Source organism: Nannospalax galili, unplaced genomic scaffold (assembly GCF_000622305.1).
Source record: "Nannospalax galili isolate Female #2095 unplaced genomic scaffold, S.galili_v1.0 scaffold411, whole genome shotgun sequence".
NCBI lineage: Eukaryota > Metazoa > Chordata > Mammalia > Rodentia > Spalacidae > Nannospalax > Nannospalax galili.
In genome coordinates this window covers 998,536-1,023,967 of record NW_008329714.1, presented here as the reverse complement: position 1 = coordinate 1,023,967, position 25,432 = coordinate 998,536, and the positions used below count along the sequence as shown (strand labels likewise).

Sequence of the window (25,432 nt, the reverse complement as noted above, 5' to 3'; positions counted from 1 at the left end):
GAAGCTGCAGACACAAAGCAGCTCCAGGAGAGTAAGGCAGAGGCAAAACAAAGTGGCCAGGTGATGTCCTTCCAGAAGGATGCCGTGGTCGAGTCCTTCCTCATCTGAGCTTGTGTGGGTCCTGCCATGCTGGGTTAGAAGGAGGCAGGCAGGGAATCATAGTGTGGCAAGTGCTGACTGAGGAAGGACACTGGGCACTGCAATGGACAGAGGCCACAGGGACCAAGGGCAGGAGGTGAGAAAACAAGGGGGCACAGAGGTGATGAAGGAAGGACAAGGTGGGCAGTGAGAGCCCTCACAGGAGTCACAGTCAACCCAACCACCTAAGTCAAAACAGTCTCAGCAGAGTACAGCATGCTGGTGCAGAGCCCTAAGAGTGGAGGCAAATGGCAGGTGGCTGGACAAGACAACCTGAGGCAGAGGTCAGGGAGGAGAAAGCTGGACTAATTCTCGGGCCCTCCACTGAAGTAACTGATGGGTAGCACTTTGTGTCACTGAGAGGGGACAAAAGGACCTATGGGGAGAACACGAATCCAGTTCAGTGCAGTTCCCAGGCACCTGGAGCCAGAGGAAGGTCCTGACTATGGGAGCTATTGACACCAAGGCCAAGGTCACAAGCCCAGACCAAAGGGTAGCCACATTCTGGTCGGGCAGTGGGTCAAAACAGGAACAAAGGCAAAACCACTGGAGAAGACAGAGAGGTGTCTTCCCAGGGCTGGCAGTGGTCCTGACAGGGCACTGCCATGCAGGACCAGTCAACTAGCCTCACCATCGAAGAGCCAGGAGGAAAGGCCAGGCAGGAGACCCTAGTCAGCAACCTTCAAGATACTTTTACTGCAAACATGTTAACAACAAATATAGACAAGAGAGGCAGTTCATGTGCAACATGGAGGGCCAGGCCTCTGGTCTCAATGCACAGGTCAGTCAATAGCAGGGAGCCATGCATCACAACGCAGCTAGTGCTGCCGGGTCCGCAAGGACTTCCTGCTCGATTTGGAGCCGCCAGCCTCTCTCTCCTTCTCAGGGTTGAAGACTTCTGTATAGAGAACAGCAGGGAGGCACAGTGAATGGCATGATGAATGGACAGGTCACACAGGACCCAGCTGGGTCTACAGCTCTCCTTTCCATGCTGAGAACATGTCCTGTCTCACATTCACTGTTAACCCTCCTTCCCGCAGAGCTGTGAGCAGGCAGCAGGGAGCTGGAAGTAGCTTTCACCTCCCTCTCCGTGGATAGAGCTTTGTCTGGGATGCCCACAAGCCTTGGGATTTCTAGCGGATTCTAGAGCCCTTTGGAACAAGGCAGGCAGGTAGGCAAGCCGCTTCAGCTGGACAGTAACCCAGACCTGCAAGTTCAGAGTCCTCCTTCCTCCTGTCTCCAAGACTGCTCTTGGTGCCCAGCCTCAGTACAGTAGGTCCCAAAGACAGCTGGTAGTGAGCCCACCCATCCCATGAGCACCTGGAGCCACAAACCTGGTATCTCATGGGGCCAGTAGTCATTACAGTGTGGGCAGCGTGGTTCGGAAGCAGACTGAAAGTACTTGGCCACACAAGGCAAGTGCATACGGATGCCACAGGTCTCACAGCTCTGACCCTGAAATCAGAAGGGCCAATGCACATAAAGCTAGCAACCCTCAACTTCACAACCCTTAAGAAAACTACAAGAAAACAGCAGCCTGGAGAGTTTGAATTTCCAGGTCCAAAGTTAATGCTGATAATAATCCCAAGTCCCTAGTGCGAGGCCTTCACTACAGAATTCTGAGATGGAAGAAGCTGAGGCCCTCATTCCCCCTCAAAGCCCTGCAGTCCCCAGGCTTGGTGGGAAGCACAGGCAGACAAGGCTTGCAGAAGGCCAAGTGGCAATGTGTATCACATGCTTTAAAATCAACACACGCATACTATATGCCAGAGACTCCACCTTCAAGAATCTGGCCACAGAAATCATCCCAGGTACTGAGGATGGACATACTAGAGGCTCAGCACAGATCCTGAGTGCACAAGATAAAAGAATCAAGAGGGAACCACGAACATCCAGCCTGGATGAACAGTGGTAAAGCCTGCAAAGCATGCACCAAGAAATAGAGAAATAGACACAGAAAGACACTTGTCACAAACCCTGCCACCCACATGGCAGAGGGCCCAGGGGGCAAGGCAGCAAGCAGGTCACCACCCCTCCACAGTACCTGGATGAGGAGGCTGTGGCAGATGTTGCATATCTTCACAGTGTCAGGATACGTCTCTCGGATGAACTGCTCCATCTCCAGGATGGCCCGGCCGTGTAGGGTGAACTCCCCTTCCTTCTGTGGGGACACAAAACACCACGCACTGGCTCAGTGCCAGGTCTCCTGAGTCCCATAGCCCAGTGCCCAGGAGGATACAAGGTCTAGATGTTCTAGCTATTACAGGTTTTCTCTAATCTCAGCCAACATGTGTCAGCAATGTCCCCTGGCAGGACCTCAAGGAAAGGAAAATGAAACAAAGACCAAAAAAGGCAATGGAGGTGAAGCCCCTCCCCTCCAGATTGAAGCATCCTGATGCCTTTGAGATGGGATGACTCCATTTGCACAGCAGCCCCACAAGCAAGTCACTGCCAGAGCCCCAGGCAGGGGAGAACTGCAGCCAAGCAAGGAAGCAGAGTCCCTAGTGAGTGACCCCAAGACAACTCCAAAGGATGCCCACTTCTCCTGCCCCTTGCCACCAGTGCCCCCACTTCTCTCCCAGCCTGTCACTTTACAGTTGAAGGTGAAGGAGTCCAGACAGAACAGGCATTGTCCCCACATCAAAATGTGAGAGCATAGCCTCCAAAGGGAACCAGGTTCCTGTGTCTGGGTACAGTCACACCTAGGACAGCCAGGAAGATTACTGTGTCTGATGAACACCACTGCCTGTCACAGATGAGGTGGGAGATACTGCATCACAGTCAACAGTGTGGACTCACTAGCCATTCTCTACTATCTGACCCCACTTCATTTATAGGGAGCTGCAAGAGCCAGCACAGGGGCTCGGTCGTTGGTCCCAGGCATGTGGGGTGGGTAGGAGCAAATTGACAGCTTAGGCCATATCAAAAGATGAGACGGCAGTGCCGAGCATGGTGGTGCACACTTTTAATCCCAGCACTGGGGAGGCAGAGGCAGGCAGATCTTTGTGAAACTGAGACCAGCTTGGTCTACATATCGAGTCCCAGGCCAACTGGAACTACAGGAAGACCCTGTCTCAAAAAGAAAAAAAAAAAAAAAAAAAAAAGATGGGACTGCAGGAGAGGAAACAGCTTGACACTCCTGTTTCTGTTACTGTCTTTCATAACCAAGAGCTGACTCAGGTTTGGGACAGTTACATACTAGGTTCCCTCCCCATCCACCAGGAAGTGGGAGAGGGTGCTTGTGGAAGCTAGATTTCCTTCCAAGGGGCCTGGTGACCACAGGAACAAGTGGAGGTGGGTCTGGGAGGCAGAGGAGGTGGGGGGGCAGAAATGGAGGGGGCTTTGTGCACAAAGCACTAGTGTCCTGAACACTGGCTGCTGTTGGGTAGATGGGAGCTTGAAGCCTCCACAGATGTGATGAGAGCCTGACTGACTCCCAGGCTGTCCTCAGTCATGTGACTATTACCTCTCAAAGCTCTCAAATCCAAAATGGCAGCCCTCTGCTCAGCCAGCTCCCTAACCCTGCCCCTGACTGCTCTGTACCCAGTCAGCCCTCTGCAGCAGCCATATCATCTCTAATAAGCCAACCCTGCCTCACCTTGCCTATGCTTATTGAGGCTGCTCACTGTTCAGAAGGTGAAGAGTCCAACCCTCACATACTCATCTCCAAGGCTCACGTTGTTCATACCTTCCCAACAATGTATGAGCAGATGCCCCAGCCCTGCTCCTGGAGCACCACCACAACTACATTCTGCCACAGGGCCTCTACACGAGCCACCACCCCTAACTCTAGTTAAAGCTCACATAGCCTATAGTTCCAGTGTCACTTCCTTGGTAAAGCTATCATGAGATTATGTGTCCTTTCCAGTGACAGGACTATCTGACTGGTCATCAGCTCCCTGATCAGACTGTTAGTCTCATAAGAGCAGTGACCAGACCTGGTCCTCACTCTTGAGTCTCCAAACCCTGGTATGGGCCCAGCATGTGGCAAACCCATGGGAAGGTCAAGTGAACTCTGCATGGATCCCAAGGCAGAATGCCCAAGGCCCTTGTTAACATGTTCAAACTCAAAACCAACTCAAATTGCATGTACTAAACACTTACTATGTGCTTGAAACGGTACTCAATGCTTAGCTCATGACCCTACTCAGATCCTCAGTCAAGGGGAGGAGTGAAGGAGGTTCCCAGACCTCCAAAGAAGACCAAGACCCAAGTGATCTCCATGGCCATGAATTTCGTTGGGGCCAGGCCTTGCCTGAGGAAGCCGTCCTGGAATGTGAGGGAGGTACAGCTAGTCAGTGGCTCTCCAAGCTCTGATGCCCACACTTACCACCCTCTAGTCCAAAGCCTCTGAGTTGTTATAGTACCTCAGTTCCAGGTCAGAACCCCCATCAGATAGGAAAAGGCATCCTTGAGCTGATACAGCCACATGGTAAGACTCCCTAGCACACACAGGCTGCTTCCATGGGATATGAAGATGACTCTGAAACCAGGTCCCTCTGATCAAGGTAATGGGCCACAGGAAGGCTTGTCAGCAACCCACTCATCAGTCCCTCAGTGAGTAAAGAGATCCTCCCAACAGAACTCACTGCAGCCCTGAATAGGTTGTCCAGGCCAGAAAGCACAGTCAGACAGAAGCCTTAGCCAGAGGTAGTAGAGGAACTGGGAAGCAGCTCTCACAACCACACTCCCTACTGCCATTGCCTACTTTCCTGGGCTACATGGTGAACAAGGAGTCAAGGGATGTCCAGTACAGGGTTGAGGAGGGTGGGGGCTGAGGAGTTAAGGGGTGACATGCGAGTTTCTGCAGCACTCTCCTCCACGGCAGCTTGAGGGACTCCACAGAGCTCTGACTAAGCCAGTGCTGCCCCTGCAGAACCAGTACCTCCATTCTGTGAGGAAGGCACCAGAAGGACAGGGGCCTGGATACCACATTGGGCCCAAAGATGCCAGAGGCGGCAAGCTTGCTTTCTGTAGCCAGTCTACCAGAGGCAAAGGGCTGGGCAAAGGGAAACTGTCCCACAGTGAATAAGCTTTTCTACTATGCTCTGTAAGTTTTAAGTACATTCTGTCCCTAAACTTCATCTGCTAGTCGTGTTACCTACTCAGCAGGCATTTACTGAGCACCTAACGAGTGTCAGGCACATTCTGCAACAGGGCCAATGTGATAGCTAATCTTGGATGTCAACTTGACACGCCTGGGACGAGGGAACCTCAACTGAGGACTGTCTCCATCAGAATGAAGGTGGGGCTGTCTGTGGGGCCTCTTCTTGTTTGCTAATTGATGTAGGAGGTTCCAGCACACTGGTGGAACCAGTGTGGGCAGTACCATCCCTAGGCAGGGAGGCCTGGGCTGTATAAGAAAGTTAATTGAGCAGGTCAAGAGGAAGCAAGCCAGTAAGCATGAAAGCATGGTCTCTGCTTCAGTTCCTGCCTCCAGGTTCCTGCTTGAGCTCCTGCTCTGACTTCCCTTGATGATGGACTGTAAGAGTTAATAAACACTTTCCTCCCCGCAAGTTGGTTTTGGTCAGTATTTATCACAGCAACAGAAAGCAAACTAGGACAAGCAGTGATGAAGTCAAAAACACTACTCTGAAAAAGTTTGGCTCAAAAAGAGCACACCAAGAACATTCCACATTGCTAAACCTACCCCAGAGAGGATGAGAAACTGACACAGAATGAATCAGGAACTGCAGGCACCAGACCAGGGCAGGCACCCGGGTTCCATGCCTGCAACATCAGTATAAGCAGACCACCAAGCTGCACTCAGCAATGTCACAGGGCAGCAAGACTTAGGATGTGACACACAGACCTGAGCACTCCCCAGGAGCCACCAGCTGGCCTTCATTCCCCATGGCCTTTCCTGCTTCTCTTCCCAGCAAGAACACAAGATGAGAATTCTGGAAAACTCCCCAGAAAGGAAGTGAAGGGCTGCTGAGGCCTCAAGCAGCAGCCTCAGACCATGGGTTTGACCACCCAGGAGGAGGCTAGGCCCATGTAGCAATGCCAGGAGAAGCAGCCTCAGGCTGTGAAGGCAGAGCTTCGACCAACGGGGCCAACCTAAGCCCAGGCCTGGGTTTCTTGGACACAGCAGTGCCATTCATGGAAAAAGAACTGAAGCATCTGTTCTGCTCTGGCCAGAAGGCCTCGTGGAACTGCCTGGTGCTCTCCCAGACCCACCTATGTCAACACCTCCTCTTTGTGTCTCAAGGCCCACTGTCTTAGTGGAAGAGCTGAGAACACTGGCCTTCAGTAACACAGTCCAAACAACACACTATCACAACAAGCACTCTGAAAGCCTCCTGTGTTAGGTGGCCTGGCACAAAGAACCTTACACATTCATACCTGCTCTTTCCACCCCAAGATGGATTCATTCCTCCCCAGGCACAGTCAATGACAGCAGTCACCTGCACCAGAGCTCAGAGGAACACTCTTCCAGCCTCTTCCACTTCTGCCTACAGCATCTAAGATAGACCATGTGAGTATCAAGGGACCCAAGTCCTCTTGACAGAGCCACTAAGGGCCTAAAGCAGAGAAGGGAGCCACCCTGAAAAGGCCTGGCTCAAATGACATCGGTGGGGTAAAAACTTGAATTGGGAAGACTGCTGTCCACTCTCAATGAGCAGGTAGAAGGCCAGAGTACCTCAATCAGCCACTTGCTCTGTACGAACTTCTGCAGCACCTGCTCAGCCTCTTTCTTCCTCATCTTTTTGCCTTTGAGTTGATCAACCAGATTCAAAATGTTTGTGGAAGAGGCAAAGCCAGTTTCGGAGTCAATGATCAGTTCCAACTGCAAGAGACAGAGGTGCCATATTCATCTATTCAACTGGCATTGAATATATCTAAGCCATTGGCCAGCTCTGGCAGGGATGGGCTAAAGTGACCCCTCACACAGGCAGACTGGCACAGTTCACATAGTCCTTCAAGAAGACAATTTTATAACACATATCAGTAGACCTGTCTGGTCCTACCAATGTGATAAGCATTCCCATCACACCATCCCAGAGCAGTGCTCTTCCCCCGTCCCTGCCTCCCTCAAGAAGGTACTGAGAGAAGCACAACTGGACACGTGAAGCAGCACCTCCTCTTACTCAGAGGCCAGGGTGGATCAGGAGATACTTCGTGAACTCAGACCGGGCATGCTCCCCTTCTACCGGTTGCTGGGCATCCTGTACATGCACAGGTGTGTGGCCTTTGTCCTAGCTTTCTTCTCCACTTCAGCTACTGACACCCCAGGAACATCTTGAAACCATAAACCTGTGGAAGCCACAGTTCTAGGACCTGTCCTGAAGAGTTCAGTCTGGACAGGGCTAGAGGGGTGCACTCTTACCTCTCCAGTTACTGCTATATGCTTCCAGGGCTGAGCAAACTGCCCGAAACCCTGGTGCAGTAGGCCTTCCTGTGACAATTCAGTGAGCACCTCACTAAAATGCAGACTCGGGTTTAGCATTGTGGGGTGGGGACTGGCACTCAGGCTCTCCAACAAGCTCCCAGGTGATTTGTGCAGCCAGATGGTGAGGCCTGTCTGTCACTCCCCATGAGGCCTACTGTTGCTTATCCCATTGGGCTCAGGCCTGGACCAGTGCTCCTTGCCCAGGCGGTGACCCTCCATGACTTTCTGTGTCTTCCTATCGCACAGTCATGAAGCAATGAAACCTATGTACTTACAGCCTTTCTAAACAGATCCAGCTCGCTCTCTGCAAAATCTGTGGCCATTTTGGAAACTGAAGTTGTAGCAAGATTCACCTAGAAAATAAGTCAGCAATGATCACAATGTGCCTGCACAGGAAAGCTAATCACTGCTGATCCCTCCTCTCTCCTCCCCCACAGCCAGTCAGAAGTTCCAACACTGCCCAGAGTTTCTCCAGAGCTCTCTACTTCAGTTCCTCAAGACATCACTAGAGGGCACTGCCTTACACGTACCAGGGCATAAATGGGCCTCCCGTCATCTTCTGTAATTCCTTTCTTTATCTCAATATACAAAGACTCCAAGACACTGTTGATATTGTTGATGAAGTCCTCCAACTTATCTACAGTCGCATTGCCTGGAAATAAATGGGTAGGAGGCTAGTCAGAAAGTGCATGCAACCAGTTTCAATCACTTGTGGCACTTGACCACAAAGGCAGCCCAGCCAGAAGCCTTTGTGTGACAGTGAGCTCTCTTGGGTCAATGTCAATACTGTGTGGTTTCTTTCTTCCCAGTAAGCCTAGCCAGGGAGGGGGTGTAGTGAGGCAGGAAGTCCTGGGAGATGGTTATCTCAGACCACAGAGAGGCAATGGTCTTCCTTTCTCTTCTCCCAGTGCCCAGCCTGTGGGCCCCTCCATGGCTCCTCCTCCACATAGGCCATCCACTGTACACCAACAGACCCCGGGCTAGTCCTGATGAGGTACCAAGGTAAAGAGTCACAGCAGGGCCAGAGAGCGGCTAACAGCAACACTAACAGCAGAAGGGGCCCTGTTCTGAGCACACTCCATGTAGCCACTGGCCAAGCCTCCTCCCACTGGCCCTCCCAGGCTCTTGGCACCCTCTCTGAGCACAGGTGGAGGTGGTAAACCACCAGCCCCAGGCAGAGCCAGTGGTGAACTGAGATAACCTGGCTCTAGCAGGAGATCAAGCTGTGTCACCAGCAAGAAGTTATGGCCAGACACCTTTGTCAAGAGCCATGAATAATGAGGAGGGGATAATCCAGAGCCAGTATTCAGCCCTTGCTTGGAGACTTGGCCTTGCGCAGGCAGCGAGCCTCCTTTAATGCTGTGAGAGAAGGCACATGGTCCAGCTCTGCTCTCCGCGGTTCTAAAGCACTTCCTCATCACCATCACCACAGTTACCATATCTGGCTACTCACCCAGGAGTCACTTGGTAATGTCTACCTACCTCATAGCCAGTGCCCAGCCTACAAAGACCACACCCTTTTCCCTCTTTCTGCTTTAAGCTGTCTTTTGTCTATCATGTGGCTTGGGGTGGGAGTAATCCCGAGGACCCATATTCAGATAACCAGAAAGCAGGAAGCCCCTGAGAACGTAGAGTTTGAGTCAGCCAGGAAGGGACCCAGAACCAGGTCAGTCAAGAAGACAGGCTGTGAATGTGTACAAGAACAAAGGTCAGCTGGGATAGCAGCCACAAGGAAAGGGAAGGCTACCCTGGAGTCAGAACCACATCTGAACTAGCAAAGCTTAGGTACCACCTGTCTTTCCTCCATGTAGGGCAAGTGTCTGTATTTCCTATGGGCTGTGAGAAATGGCGACTCTCAGGCTGCAAATATGATGGCAATCCACCTTACTGTGTGCTGGGCACTGGCCACTAGCTTGGTGCATTCATCATTACAACAATAACCCTGCCAGGTGAGTTATTAATATCATCTTTATACACAAGAAGCATGGGGAGATTAAATAACTTGCTCGGAGTTTCCCTAACTTGGAAGTGGAGGCAGCCTGCTGGCCTCCAGATCCTCAGCCACTGGGCACTAAGCCACATGCTTTCTGTAGAGCAAAGCGAAGAGCCTCGCACACCAGTCCCCAGTACCAGCACACTTGCCTGGCCCTATGGCTTCAGTCACAAAGAGTGGCTCTGCCAGGGAGGGGAGCATCAAAGCATATGGGCATACCCAGGGAAGACTCCAGAAGAACTGCTGAAACAAGAGGTGATGTGCTGGCAGTGAGGGGTCAACACCCACCCAGCATGCCCTGGGTCCAGCCCCACTCCATCAGCATGGTCCCTGTGTGATCAGCACACACCACCCCAGGGCGCAGTGCAGAAAGGCAAAGACCCATGTAGGGTTGGCTCTGCTCCTTCTCCATCATGATGTGCCTGACAAAGGAGCAACTGGAACCCGGGACCCTGCAGCTTTACAGGCTGGGGCAACACCAAACAAAACAATCTCCTCTCCAGAAAGCAGCTCAGTCCACTGAGACTGCTTTTCTTCACTACGGACATATTTTCCCCCTTCTACAATTGAATTTAGTTTGTCATTACTAATGAACTTGCTAAACTAGGGCGGGCCCCTGCTTCAACAGGCTGTGGAATCCGGGCTTGCTGTGCAACGTGCACTTGAACAACAAGCAGTCAGGAAGTCTGCTGCCTTAACCGCTGGCCAATAAGTATTTTTATTCTAAATGAGGCTCCAAAGATAGAAAATGCTATTTTTAGGCAGAGAAAATAAGAGCAAACATAACGCCTGGAGCCCAAACAAGTGTAGGCCAATTTGCCCTGTGACAGCAAGAAGGCGGCCCTGCTGAGTCTGCCTGTAAGCCAGGCCCTGCATCAGATCCAGGTGCTAGGCAGAACAGGCTCTGAGAGATCAGACTCCTCAGCCAGGATGAAGGAAAGGCTGACAGGAGGGACACTGGGCCAGAGGGCTACGTGGGGGCCTTTGGATCTTTCTTTTCAGCCTGCAGTTCTCATCAGTCCTGGAGAAAATATCACCTTGACTTTCAGACACAGGACTGCAAAGATGAGAGCCATCAGCATCACTTCTAGAGTGCAGGTAGTGCACAGCACTACAAAGGGCAGGGTGGAAGGACAGGAGTCTTTTACATGGCACATCAGTGGTGTATCTGACAATTCTCAACATCAGTGCATCAGTTCACCATAGCACCACTCATTTCCTCAGCAGGCCCTCAGGAATCACCCACCCAGGCACGTCGGAACAATCAGTCTTCTTATTTAAATTACAAGTATTTATTTATTGTGTGTGCACACTATGCGCACATGGAGATCATGATCACAGACGTGACTTTCAGGAGCAGGTTCTCTCTTTCTACCGTGTGTGTTCCAGGGATCAAACTCAGGTCATCAGGCTTGCAGCAAGCACCTTTACCTGCTAAGGCCAGAATCAGTCTTCTTCAAAAGACAAAGGAGAGGCAAAGAACTTACCTGAGATCACAGGGCCAGAAAGTCATAAAGTCTGGACCAGAAACCAGACATCTGGCCATTAGTTTAATGCAGTGACACAAACACTTAACATTCTTGTTTTTTCAATTACTTGGATATGCAGTGATGGGTAAGAATTAATTCAGAATCACACTGTCATCATCATTTGGGCCAGGCACACAGGGCTTCACTGTACTGCTCTACCTTCTCCTACGGTTGAATTTTTCCACAGCAATGTTAAAAGGCTCAGAGACCTTGTTGGGCTGCAGTTCCCTCAATACTTTCTCCTGAAGAACTTGGGGTAGATGTGGGTACAGGCATGTGCTCCTGTTACCATGACTCCAGGTTCCCACTCTGCACTGGCCACTTGTTCACCTGCATTTGAACCCCCAGCACCGCATATCCAAGGTGTGGTCTGACCTCCTCTGGTCTTCAGTTCCCCCTCATACCCCCTCTGTATATTATGCCTGAGTGGAGTCAGATGTCACATCCCACCTTCCAGGTAACCTTCATTCTTACCTCCTTCTTCACGTGAGCTCCTTCTCCCTCCAGTCCTTCTCCTGCTGAACTTGTCACAACAACCCTTCTGTGGCTCACCCACAGAGCTCCCCATCTCAGCATCCTTCCCAGGGGAGGCATGTGCAGATCTCCAAGACTGGCCCTGTCACCCAGGCATCACACCAATGGCACCTCCCTGCAGGGTCTGAGCAGGGCCCCAGAGCAGACACAGCCACCAACACACAAGATTTCCACACTTCCCACAGCACCAGGCACCCCAGACTCCCACATCCATCTATGGATATTCCTCGTTCTCCTCTTAACTTTACAAGAATGAGAGCTCCCTGAGGGCTGGGACTCCCTGCCCTGCTCAACACTATGTCCCTGACACCAAGAACAGTCAGTATATACAGCTGACAGGTTACACACACTCATTCACTGACCACTGTTACAGCTTAGGCCTTAAACGTCCCCCAAAGGCCCAGGTGTTGAAGGCATGGCCCAAGTGTGGGCAGGTGGTACAGCCTTTAGAAGTGGACCCGTGGAAGAAGACAGGTCATAGGCATCATGCCCTTGAGGGGGGTGTTAGGACTACAGCCCTGTTTTCAAGGTTATAGTCTCCTGAACCCAAAAATCCTTTTCTAAGCACAAAACAACTGCCTGTGTTAATTCTAGGTGTCAGAATTTCCTCATGTCATATGGTAGATGTTCTTCCGCATGCTAATTATTGCCACTTTGCAGTCATGATCACAGACGTGACCCCTCCTGACTGTCCAGAAAGGCAAACCAGCCCTGACAGTGGTGAACACTAACTGTTCATCACGGCCAAAAGGGAAGGTGTACAATGAATTCATTGAAAATACAAGAGCATTTTATTTGGAATTGGCTTCTAATCACCACTGAGTCCTCTGTGGGAAGAGATGCTTATAAATATGTCTGCAGACACAGGACGGAACACTGCGCTGAAATACCAACATCACTGTGACTCACCACAAGAGCATGCAGCTCATGGTGTTCGTGGGGCCTCAGAAAGGCCCAAGGACGGGGAAGAAGTGCGGTCCTGTCACCAGCTTGCCACCATCAAGCCCGGCAGAGCAGAGAAGAGTTCATAAACACTGGTAAGGTTTAACAAGCTTTAATGCTCCTGTGATACTGAGCTCATCCAACTACAGTACAAGCATTTCAGGTGGTTATTACTTGCTAGACTTACTGGAAGTTTTTCAGGTATTATTTTTTATATCTAAAATTGTAGGGGCTGGAGAGATGGCTCAGCGGTTAAGAACACTGGCTGTTCTTGCAGAAGACCAGGGTTCGAATCCCAGCACCCACATGGCAGCTAACAACTGTCTGTAACTCTAGTTCCAGGGGATCCGACAGCCTCTTCTGTTTTCCATGGGCATTTCACGACACAGGCGCACTTACCTACATGTAGGCATAACACTCATACACATAAAAGTAATTTTAAAAAATTGTAGCTATTTTGTTTGTCCTCAGAATAATAATTTAAAACTCAACTAAAAATTAACATAAAAATAATAAAGCAAAGTTAATTACAAAATGTTTGTGGTACAGGTAGCCATTAAAGAAAGGCTTTAGGGAAGAAATACCAATGAATGCTAAACCAGTGGGACATTAATTTTGTCTCAAAGTACCTCGTGGGCCAATGGCCCACTGGGTAAAGTACTTGTCATGCAAGCCTGAGAACCTGAGTTCAAGCCCCAGAACCCATGAAAGGTGGAGGGAGAGAACCACCTCCAGAAAACTTTCCTTTGACCTCCACAAGTGTGCCTTGGCAGCATCCCATACACCCATCAAACACGCGCAAAAATGAAAAAAACGTTTTTAAAACACCTCCACACAAAACACGTATTAGTCACTTGAGTGACCAGAAGCTTAGCAGACACCATCCTCCTGCATACTGCATGACAGGACACGAAGGACACAGCACCACTCTGACACACCTGTACACACTTACGAAGGCAGCCCAAAACTAATCAGGAGGAAGTTTCAATCAAACCAAAGCTGAGGCACATGCTTTTTATAAAAAAAAAATTATTTTTATTTTATGTGTATGAGTGTATTGCCTGGATATAAGTAGGTGCATCTGTGTCGTGCAATACCCATGGAGGTCAGAAGACATCGGATCTCCTAGAACTGGAGTTACAGGTGGTTGTTAGCTGCCATGTGGGTACTGAGAATCAAACCTGGGTCCTCTGCAAAAGAAGTCAGTGATCTTAACCGTTGAGTCATCCCTCCAGCCCCAATACACAATATTTTTAAATATGTAAAATATCTCTTAAGTAATCTTATATGTGAGTGTGTGGTTGGCTGAAATCCACCATCCTGGGGGTTGGAACCCAGTTGTTAATATAATTACATTGGCTGATTTTTCACTCACTCACTCACTCACTCACTCACTCATTCATTCATTCATTCATTCATCTTGGCCACAGGGTCTTAATATATCCCAGACTGGTCTTGAACTCTCTACCTAGTCAAGGATGACCTTGAAGTCTCTATGTAGCCAAGGATGACCTTGAACTTCTGATCTTCCTGCCTCTGCTCCTAAGTGCTGGGATTGCAGGCTTGTACCACCACACCCAGTTTATGCAGTGATAAAGATTGAACCCAGGGCTTCACACAAGCACTAGGCAAGGACTCTACTAACTAAACTGTATCCCCTGCCCACACTGGTTGACTTTTCAAATCCTAAACTTACCAGCATTCTTGGGATAAGCCCATTTGATCATGCTATGTCATCCCTTTTATACATTGTTGGGTTAGCATCCATCCTCACGGGGAGTTGCAAGTTGTTGGCATTACAATAACAAGGCTTCATAAAAGAAGAGGAGAATATTCTCTTCTCGTCAATTTGCTTGGAGTTAGGGCAGAATTAGTATTAGAGTTGAAAATTTTGAACATTTTTCAGATTCTGGAATACCTGAATCTACATAATGAGACATCTTGGGATGAGATGCCATTCTAAACATGAAATCCATTCACATTTTGTATAAACCTGAAAACAGTGTCTAAAGGTGAGTTTATATAATAGCTTAAAGAATATTGTTCATCAATAGTCAGGAACTGGAAACAACCTAGATATCCATTAACTGATGAATGGATAATCAAAGTATAGTACATTTACACAATGGAATATTACTCAGCTGTTAAGAAAAATGAAATTATGAAATTCACAGGTAAAAGGATAGAACTGGAAATCATCCTGAATGAGATAACACAGACCCAGAAAGACAAATATCACAAGTTGTCATACATGTATGCTAGCTTTGAATCTTTAGATATGCATGTTTCAATTGGAAAACCCACAGAAGTCAGGAAACTATTAAGGGATCATGGGCTGAGGCCTCATGGGAGGGGAGATAGAACATAGTGATATAAAGAGGGAAAGGGGGATAACAAAGTAGGAAGGTTTAAATGGAGTGGGGAATGGGAGGGCAGGGCAGAGGAGGGAGTATGGGGAGGAAAAACTAATACCAAAAGTCTTTTGAAAAAGCCATATGGAAACCTACCACTACAGAAGCTTCGTGAAGTATATACATGTCTAATATAAAAAAGGATTAAAAGGAGATACCTATATCAGGAGAACATTGCCCCTACCAGGCACTATAGGATAGCAAATAAAAAACCAAATGCCAATCAGACAAGGTGGCACACACCTTTAATCCCAGCACTTGGGAGGCAGAGGCAGGTGGATCTCTGTGAGTTCAAGGCTGGTCTACATAGTGAGCTCCAGGCTAACTGAGGCTACAGGGAGACCCTATCTCAAAAAGACCAAAAAAAAAAAAAAAACAAATGCCAGGAATGAACTCCCGGATCTTTTGAAGTTGTTTACCAGGATCACACAGACCCTCAAAAAACACTGGCTATTTCCCCTGTTCTTGGTTACCTGCCACAACTTCACAGTAAGACCCTATTACTGAAGATACTACATACATGAACTGTAGAACAAACGAGGAGAAATGAAACTGATACTGACTCAAAGTTTCATCTCTACTGCCTACCTTTCTTTTTTCTTAATAATTAAAATATTTATTTTTGTGGTGCATAGCTCAAAAAACACTGGCTATTTCCCCTGTTCTTGGTTACCTGCCACAACTTCACAGTAAGACCCTATTACTGAAGATACTACATACATGAACTGTAGAACAAACGAGGAGAAATGAAACTGATACTGACTCAAAGTTTCATCTCTACTGCCTACCTTTCTTTTTTCTTAATAATTAAAATATTTATTTTTGTGGTGCATAGTCAAACTTTATTTATAGTAGAGATATTCAAAAGTGTTGGAAAAGACACTCATGAAGGCAGCAGAAGGAGCAGGGTGCCATGTCCAGCACATAAATCACTGCATTGTTGCTCTGAAAGCATGTGTCTAAAGAATGGCTCCTGACTTTTCATGTACACTGAAATTTAAAACGCTTAGATCTAGTTAGAAAAGCAGCTGCCTCAGGATCACAGGGTCTGAGCACAGCTTGTTTGGTGCCTAACAGGGCCCAAGATCAAAATTTTAAGCCCCTCTGCCTGAGAAAAAGTTCAGGGAAAAAAAAAAAAGGCGTTTAAAAGGTTTTTTTTTTTTTTTTTTTTTCCATGTACTCTTATTTATTTTTTTGTTATGGGGCTTTTGGTTACTCTCACATTCCCCCCTCTGAAGAGAAAACCTTAAAATCTTTTAAGGATTAGATAAAAGCTCCCAAATACTTTCGACCTTTGGAATGGAGTATGTTGCTAAGAAGCCCAAGGACATTGTGACTTTTAGCCAAGAAACTGGCTACTTTTCTTTGGGGTCTTTTCTCCCAAACTGCCTAGCCAATTCCTACCTCTTATTCTTATGATTCTCTGAAGAGGTTATGTAGAAAGTGAAGCGCCAGACCTAAGCAGAGGCTGCACTAGAGAGCACAGCTTCCGCTTTGACAGCACAGCCCGCACTTCCGCAAAAGAGCCAACCTAAAATCTGCCCCTGGACCTAGAGACTGATGACACAAGCAGCCTGGATGAGAGGATCTATCAGGGAGCGACACACCAGTTTATGGGACACTGGGGGTGGGGCAGACATATAAAAGGCCTGCCCTTCCCAGCAATAAACAAGTCTGCAGCACCTCGCCTAGTGCCTGCTTCCAACTGACTCCCAGTGTCTTGTGTTGAATCCACACTGCTCACCCCCACCTCGGCCAGAACCCTCATTCCCTGCAGTCCCTCATGGACTGGACCTGCGAGGGAACCTGCAACATCTGGCACCGGAACAGGGTTCCCGGACCCCCAGCATTGGCGACGCACCCAACTTCAGTTCGTTCAGTGAGTAGGCCCCAAGTTTTGTCTGTCCTTTCGGCTGCTCAAGGGTGAGCAAGTGGCCCTCTCCTCTGTCCCCTCTACCCTGTTTGTCATATTTGTTGTTAGATCAGGAAGGCACACTCTGCCGTGTGGTCCTGAAGCCCACGTCGGCACCTTTTATTCCTTGGCTCATCCCGGAGAGTTCACGTAAGGGCTGATCCACCCCGAACTCAGAGCCCAGGCTTTGGATCATCCTGTTGCCTGTCCCGGAGAAACCGTGTGAGCATATGGCCAAGGGTGTCAACGGCCCTCGGAAGTCCCTCACTAAACACAAGACATTTGGATCCGATACACCTTTTCATGTCGGGGCGGTTTACGTCCAAGTGGCTCATGGCTCTTGTTTGTTTCATTTGTGCCCTCTTGGTAGTCACCCTTGCCTTTTACTTTTGTGGCGAGTTTCTCTTTATGGGACCTTCCCACGATGGGCAACCTGCCACCACAGTGCAAGGAGCCACAAACAGCAGCACTCAAATCACTCCTTAGAACTCGGGGACTGAAAGTAAAACCAAAAGATACTGAGAGTTTCTGGGATGATGGCACTAACTTGGCCCCTTGGGTCTCTCCCGAGAATATGTGGGATCCTGACCTCTGGATGCAAATCCTTTTCTTGGCCCGGAAAAGGGAAGTAGGATTAGGAGTCGTTCCCCCTGCCTCGTTTGTCCCAATCCTTTTAGCCATCATTGCCAGCCTTAAATCTTCCTCCCCTGAAGAAGTCATTTCAGCCCACAACAAACACTGTCAGGATCAGGCCAATGTAGACCTTGCCATTACTTCAACCCTCGCTGACCTTGATATGGGAACCAGACTTGAGGTCAATCCAGACAAGGAAGGGGCCCCCTTGCCCCTACTTCAGACCCCGCTTTCAAAGCCACAAAAATCAGAGACACCACGACCCCAGTACCCCTGGAAGGAACTATGTTCTGCCTGCTCCGACCCACCTCCCGCTCATTATACCACCCCCCATGGCCCGTCCACCCCTTGCTGCCCCTTGCCGGCCCATGTCTGCCTTTCCAGTTAATGTCGGCCCCAACGCTGCACAACAGCTATGGGTGCCCACCCCTCTCACAGACCTTGCACTCATCCACAAAGCCAACGAATCAAGCCCCGATTCCCCATATTTTGAGCAAGTTCTCTGCCAATGGGCCATACAGTTACAGACCCATTATGACTGGATAACTTATTGAAGGCGGTATTGGAGCCCTCAATCTTTCTGAGCTGGCGGTCGGCCTACGATGATCAGGCTGAAAATCAGGCATGTCTCAACCTTCAATATGGCCTTAATATTACTCTGGATATGCTCACAGGACGTGGACAATATATTGACCCCATTTCCCAGTCCACTATTGGCCTTCATGCTTACTACCAACAAGCTAGTGACCTGGCATTCAAGGCCCTTAAATGTTGCTCCCCCCATGACCTACAGGCATTCTTCTGCAATTTGATTCAGTAGCCAGGGGAGTTCTTCATGGACTTCCTCGCCTGAGTTACTGGAGTGGTGGAAGGGAGAGTGGAGTCTGGGCCCACTCGAGATATGCTCGTCAAACAGCTGGCATGGGAAGGCCTAAATACTCCTACCCACAATTCTATCATGCCTGTCCACAATGATGATATTCATAAATGGGTACTCACCACTAGAGACCTAGACCCCAGGACAGGGCCCATCGAGGCCCTGACCGCCTCCTTAGAGGTGCTCTTATTACAAGGCAGGCCCAACCCTCCGATTCAAAAGATGGCTGCTAGAATTGCGGGAGGACAGGACACCTCTGCAGGGACTGCCCAAACAGAAAATGGAGCTCGTCCCAAGACCTGCTGCCCCAAATGCAAAAAGGGATTTCATTGGGCAAAAGATTGTAAGTCACGGCCCCAATCAGACTCGGTTCCTTTAATCTCCACCCGGGGCGCCCCTCAGCCCTGCAAGTAAGAGGGGGAATGAGACAGGTTTTATGCACCCTTCCAATTCTTAATCACTCCCCCCAATGACCTTATTCTTGGATGAGATTGCTGTGAAGGGCCTAGTGGACACAGGAGCCGATGTTACCATCATCACTGAGACTGAGTCTCATCAGTTCCCCCATTGGAAATATTGGCCTGGCCCACCCATTAAGGGAGTGGGTGGCAGCCAGGACACAAAGTTGGTTATCCACCCAGTACACTGGAAGGACTTAGGCGGAAGTAAGGGCACATTCACTCCCATAGTGGCCTACATCCCCAGCAACTTGTGGGGTCGAGATGTCTTGGAGGACATGGGTGTGGTCCTTACCACAATCAGGCCTTTTATGATGATGTCATAGCCCATGATAACCTTGACCTCTCTGGGAGAAATTGGAGCCCTGACCAGCACCCCCAAAGGGCCACTGCCCTCCCTGGGACATCCCCTAAGGAGTTTCCCACACCAATTGCACTTACCTGGCTCTCGACAGATGTGATCTGGGTGGAGCAGTGGCCTATTATAGAACCTAAATTATCCTCAAAAATTTGGTCCAGGAACAGCTGGACCTTGGACATTTGGAACCATCCACTAGTAAATATAATACCCCAGTATTCGTTATTAAAAAGAAAAATGGCCATTTTAGACTGCTTCAGGCCTTATGCACCATTAATGACCAAATGAAAAAGATGGGCTCAACACAGGCTGGCTTGCCCCACCCTGGTGCTATTCCTCCTTCTTATTATATCATAACACTTGATATTAAAGATTGCTTCTTCTCAATCCCGCTGCCCCCCCCCCCAAGAACATGATCATTTTGCCTTTACGGTTTGGGAACCTAACTTCCACAAGCCAGCCCTCAGATATCAATGGAAAGTCCTTCCCCAGGGAATGAAAAATAGTCCTACTATCTGTCAGCTTTTTGTCTCACAAGCCACTTTAGCCATACGTCATAGTGTACAACTTATTCACTATATGGATGACATTCTGTTGTCCCACCCTAACCCACAATTTCTCCACAAGGTAACCAGAGACTTACTCTCCCACCTATCATCCCTTGCCTTGTCTATCACCCTAGATGAGTTACAGGAGGTGCCTCCTTATGCCTTTTTGGGGCATACCATTTCAGCCAGCATATGACCTATGGCCCCTGCCTTTAATTCAAAGCTGGTCTATACACTAGCCAATTATCAACAACTCTGTGGCACCATAAATTGGCTTAAACCATTCTTGCCCATTCCCTCGGAGGAATTGAGGGCACTGTTTTCTCTCTTGGAGGGCCCCACCTGCCCTTCCACAAAGATTAACTTAACTCCCCTGGCCATTGCCTTATTGCAAAAGATCATTGGGTAACTCTCATCAAAAACCCTCCACAGATATGAGCCCTTACAATCCCTACAGGCTTTAGTGCTATTGACTTCTTCTGGCTTCCTTGCTGCCCTTTCGCAGACTGGGCCACTTATCTGGGTCCATCTCTCATACTCGGAGCTCCAGCAGGTTTCCTCCAAGTTTGATCTGGCCTTTAACCTGACAGTCAAACTACACACTCAAGCTCGAACAACCTTCAATAAAGAACCCAACACTATTGTGCTCCCTTTTCCCCTCTGTAACCTACAGGCCCTCTGGGCCGATTCCATAAGTTTTCAGACTATGATGTCAGGCTTCTCAGGCACCGACAATCACCTGCCCCAAGACAAAAGAATTCAGGCCCTTCTCACATTGCCATTTGAGGTTAAGCAGTACAGAACCCCTTCTTCTTCCCTAATTCCCCAAGTGACCATTGCCTTTTCAGATGCTAATAAGAACTTTGGGGTCCTGATACATCATCCTGGAAAAAAGGACATCAGCCACATCATCCCTAATCCTGGCTCTGTCCAGTTGGAAGAACTTCTTCCTATACTTAAAGCTTTAGCAGAGTGCCAGGACAAACCCCTAAATCTCTTCTGATAGTGCCTATGCTGTTCAGGTAGCTAAGGTCATCGCCTTTTCTCATGTTAAAAACTCCACCCCACTCCACCTCACTATGGTCAAGCTACAGGAATGCCTAGAAAATAGAAGTCACCCAAGGTACATATCATATATCCGCTCAAATTCCACCCTTCCCGGAATCCTAGCAGGGGGGAATGCCACCACAGATGCCATGATCATGACAGTCCAGTCTAACCTGTTAGAACAAGCAAGAGCTATACATCAACAATTCCACCTGTCCACTCAGAGTATTCATAAACTCCTCCCAGAAATCCCCATGTCCCAATGCAAGCACCTTGTCTGCTCATGTGCTACCTGTGCCCCGCTCATGCCTCTCAGGGCCCTTAACAGGGGAGGAGTGAACCCCCATGGTTTGATACCCAATGCCATTTGGCAGATGGATGTAACCCACTACCCCCCTTTTGGAAAATTGAGATTCGTTCACGTTATAGTTGATACATGCTGCTCCGCTGCTCCCTTACTTATGCTTCAGCTCTTTCAGGGGAAAAGGCTATACATGCCATTAAAGCTATAAAGTCCATCATGTTAATCATGGGCGTACCCTGGGTGCTTAAGACTGATAATGGGCCTGCTTATTCCTCTCAAGAATTCAATAAATTTGTTTCCTCCTGGGTAACCTAACATACCTTTGGTATTCCCTATAACCTGCAAGGACAAGCCATTATCGAAAGGACCAACAGGATACTTAAGTCCCTCCTGGCTAAAAGCCCCTTGGCTAAGGCCAAACGTGACCCTCACCTGGCTCTTACTGAGGCTTTGTTCCGCCTTAATTTCCTCATGTTTGACAACCGGGGCCTCAGTCCAGCATACAAACATTGGTCCTCCGTGCCTTGGGCTATGCCTCTGCCACTAGTTAGATGGAGGGATTCTATTTCATCCCTATGACAGAAACCAGCACCCGTCCTGACATGAGGACGAGGATGCGCTTGTATTTTTCCACAGGACGCTATGGCCTCCAATCTGGATTCCATCTAGAGACATCCGGCCAGCTACGGAAACCCATCTGGAGACCGGGCCTGACTGTGAGTTGGATAAACCATGACACTCTTTTCCAGCTTCATTGTCCTTGGCACCATTTTGACTTTGGCGGTGCTTCTCCCCAGACTTCAGATCTCTGGGCACTGATCCCCTTACCACCTCTGATCCTTCCTGTAGATCACCTGCTTTCCCAGTTCTCTTTACTACTAATGAATCCCTTGGTCTCCCGACCATGGAATTGGTTCATGTGTCTGTTCCCATAAACGGCACATGGTCCCTTGCAGGACTGCTCTGCTTCAGCCCAGTCCTTAACCCCCCCTCCCCTAATGTCCGTCCCTCACTGTCACTCCCTCTTTAACATCACAACAGATGACTTTCATGGAAACCTGAGCCAGGGCTCCTTACGGGGCCTCAAAATCTGGTCTCCCTTAGTAAAACACAATACAGTGAATACACTGAGCAGTGGGGACACTGAGATCACCACCCCTCCCCTCCACAAGGGTCAAGCATCCTCCATGGACCTGGTGCCCTGCCACCCATAACTTCTCACCATATTGCGCTTTCCTGTTCCATGGGAACACTGCCTCCCACTCACTCCTGGAGGTACACCTGCAGGCTTCCTCCCTGGAAGCCTGGAGACACCTTGTCTCTGCAAAACCTTACTCCTATGTCTACCCTGACCACAGGTGTAAAGACACTGTCAGGGGGTCCTGGGAGCTCTGCAGGCCAGTGGCCTGCCTGGATTTGCATCCTCTTTTCTTTGTATTAGGAGGACCCATCTTTAATGGTACATATACAGGGATGACACGGGTTTCAAGAACCCAGATTGGACACCTAATGAAGTCTCTGCTAACATCTCCCATTCAATCTTCTCGCCTGTTCGCATTGGACCACCGTTTGCTCTGCTCCTTGCTAATTTCTTGGATGACCCGGGGGGTACCCTTAACTTCTCCCTCGCTAACTGCACCCTCTCAGCATGCTGGCTGCCTCTCTTGTTCTCTTTGTGCATGAACCCGCAGCAATCTGGGTTCCCGTTCCCAATGCTTCTCATTTCCATGTTATCACCCTCGTGGAACAGACAGCTCTCCAACCCTTCCCCCAGATCAATAGAGATTTTGGTATTACCATGACAATTGTCACCGTCATTATCCTCTCCTTAGGGGCTGCCGCCACTGCTGCTATCACTCAATCTTCCACTACTGTAGAAACAGTCAATGAGTTCGTATCCAAATCCTCTGCGGCCTTACACACTCAATCTCTTACTAATCAATACCTCTTCCAGGACATTTCTGTCATCCAACAACAGGTAGACCTCCTCGGGGAGGAGATGACAATCATCAAACAAATGATGCTAATGGCCTATGACCCATGGTTCAAAGCCCTGTGTCTCACACCTTACAAAGTAGATAACCTCACTAGAGCCAGGATGAAACTCTCACAGTACATCCATGGCCACTGGAACCAAAAGTTTTTCAACTACTCCACCTTGCTCACTGACCAGATCATCTCCCTAAATTATACACGGGCTCAGACATTAGATATAAACTCTGGGTTCCTCCACAAACTTTGGTCGAACTTAAAAGCTTTGTTTGACCCTTCATGGATCATTACTTATTTACTCTTGGGTGTCATAGTCTTAATTCTGTTCTTGCTCACTAAATGCCTTGTTCTATGCTTCCGCAGACAGAACCAAGTAAATTACTCGATGTATCAGGTTCTCAAAATGCTCAAGGATCCAGACTTCGACACACCGCCCCGCCACCGAGGTCCAGCAGGTCTGGCTTGCTGATATCCGAGAAGCAGTTGTGTAACTTGCCCTCCTCCTACCTGACATGGTCATGCCATAGGTCACACAGTTCGAGGGCTGGCAGTCAATGACAGGTAAGCTCCTGATGGTCAGGATGACCTAAGACAGGCACAGTCCATGAAGCTGGGTGCCCTCTGAGGTGGGGGTCAACTATGTCAAGGCAAAGAACCTCGGCTCCTACTGACCTTTCTATAATAAAAAGGGATGGATATGTAGAAGGTGAAGTGCCAGGCCTAAGCACAGACCACACTAGAGAGCACAGCTTCCGCAAAAGAGCCAACCTACAATCTGACCCTGGACCTAGAGACTGATAACACAAGTGGCCTGGATGAGAGGATCTGTCAGGGAGCAACACACCAGATTATGGGACACTGGGGACAGAGGGAGCAATACATAAGGCCTGCCCTTCCCAGCAATAAACGAGTCTGCAGCACCTGCTTCCACCCAATTCTTGGTGTCTGTGTGTTGACTCTGCGCCGTTCACCCCCACCTCGGACAGAACCCTCATTCCCTGCAGTCCCTCATGGGCTGGATCTGCAAGAGAACCTGCAACAAGGTTACCAAATTGCAGATAGGGAATCAGGATGCAGACTGCTCTGGCTTCTTCCATGATGAACAGGGATGCAGGGTGTGGCAACTGGGGTACCCCTTCAGTGGGTCTATCTAAAAGACTCCCAAATTGCATAACTCTTATCTCTAGGGGGAAAAGAAAGTGCTTGAATCATGAATAGGAGATGTGAAGGAGAAGTAAAGCAAGAGAAATTAGCATTACAAGTTCTAGACAGGGAACTAGAAAAAAGTCAAAACAGGGCAATTTTCAAATGTTCATATGAGAGTCCATTGGAATTTCTTGATGGGCTTCCAAAAGCAGCCATCTATTGGGTTCCACCTCATTTCTTTGTCTGTGAAGGCTGGATTTGCTTTCAGGTATTTTGATAGCTGTTAGAGTGGTTAGAATCAGTGTCGTTCCCTCTCAAAGGCTTCTAGATAGGGGGAGAAAACAAATTTAGCTATCATTTTAGAACAATAACAGGGTGTCTCCCTTAGTTACAGGTAGGCACTGCAGTATTGCAGACCAAGATTTGAATCCCTTGAACTCTTAAAGAAATATACTGATGACTTTACTCTTTGGTTATACTTTCCTTTTGGGTGTTTAAGACCATACAGTTGGCCCAAATAAGTCAATTTATTTTTACACTTAAGGTCCTTTGAAGATCTGTTCCTCAGGAGTCACAAGGGCTTGGGAGGAGCTCCTGGCTCCTTTCTTTTACCAGTTCCATCTATGTTGAAGATAAGTCAAAGGTCCTGCTCAACCATGTCTGGATTCACTTGGAAGCATGGATGAGATGTTTCCTCTGAGTTGACCCTCCTCTTTGTAGACTGGACACTGGTCCAAGTCCACCTCATGGGGTCTCCATGGCCTCCCTGAACAAGAGGACAGGTGACTCACCACAGTTACAGGACATACTGAGAAATGTTGCATAGGTCCCTGGAACTTAGTAAACCTGGGAGGGCAAGGGGCAAAACCTGTCCTTTAATCCTTCTGACCAAATTAGTATAGGACTTAAAGTATGGCTGTTAAACATCCAATAAGGTTAGTTCCACCAGTCTGGTACTTTTAATTTCCATGTGCTATGTAGATAAAGCTTGGGTAAAAAACCAAATATTCTCAGATAAACCTTGACTAGTTTCTTAAACTAATTGACTCAACTATGACCTTAGAAAATTTAAGATTATGTGTATATTATTTTTGTCTTATCCTTTATATATCATAGCAAACCTACACAGATCCTCATCACTTGCTTAGACTTTCTCATTTTTTCTATTTTGGAAAATATCTCCATTCCCATATTCTTTTAACATCTTTTATATCTTC

The 25,432-nt window shown here is 48.6% G+C and overlaps 1 protein-coding gene across 4 annotated transcripts in view; it reads right to left on the bottom strand.

The window, feature by feature from the left end:
* Positions 1–810: 810 nt before the first annotated feature.
* Positions 811–25,432, bottom strand: part of Nsmce1 (NSE1 homolog, SMC5-SMC6 complex component) — a 42,977-nt gene continuing 18,355 nt past the window's right edge. For 3 of the 4 annotated variants that reach the window (XM_008841715.2, XM_029567772.1, XM_029567774.1), the window contains 6 exons: positions 8,062–8,183; positions 7,807–7,884; positions 6,782–6,928; positions 2,183–2,299; positions 1,473–1,593; positions 811–1,036 (listed from right to left, as the gene is read on the bottom strand). In XM_008841715.2, the coding sequence (XP_008839937.1) occupies positions 957–1,036; positions 1,473–1,593; positions 2,183–2,299; positions 6,782–6,928; positions 7,807–7,884; positions 8,062–8,183 (665 nt within the window). In that variant the 3' untranslated portion in view covers positions 811–956. The remainder of the gene's footprint in view (positions 1,037–1,472; positions 1,594–2,182; positions 2,300–6,781; positions 6,929–7,806; positions 7,885–8,061; positions 8,184–25,432) is intronic. The other variant, XM_008841723.2, reaches the window with a different exon arrangement.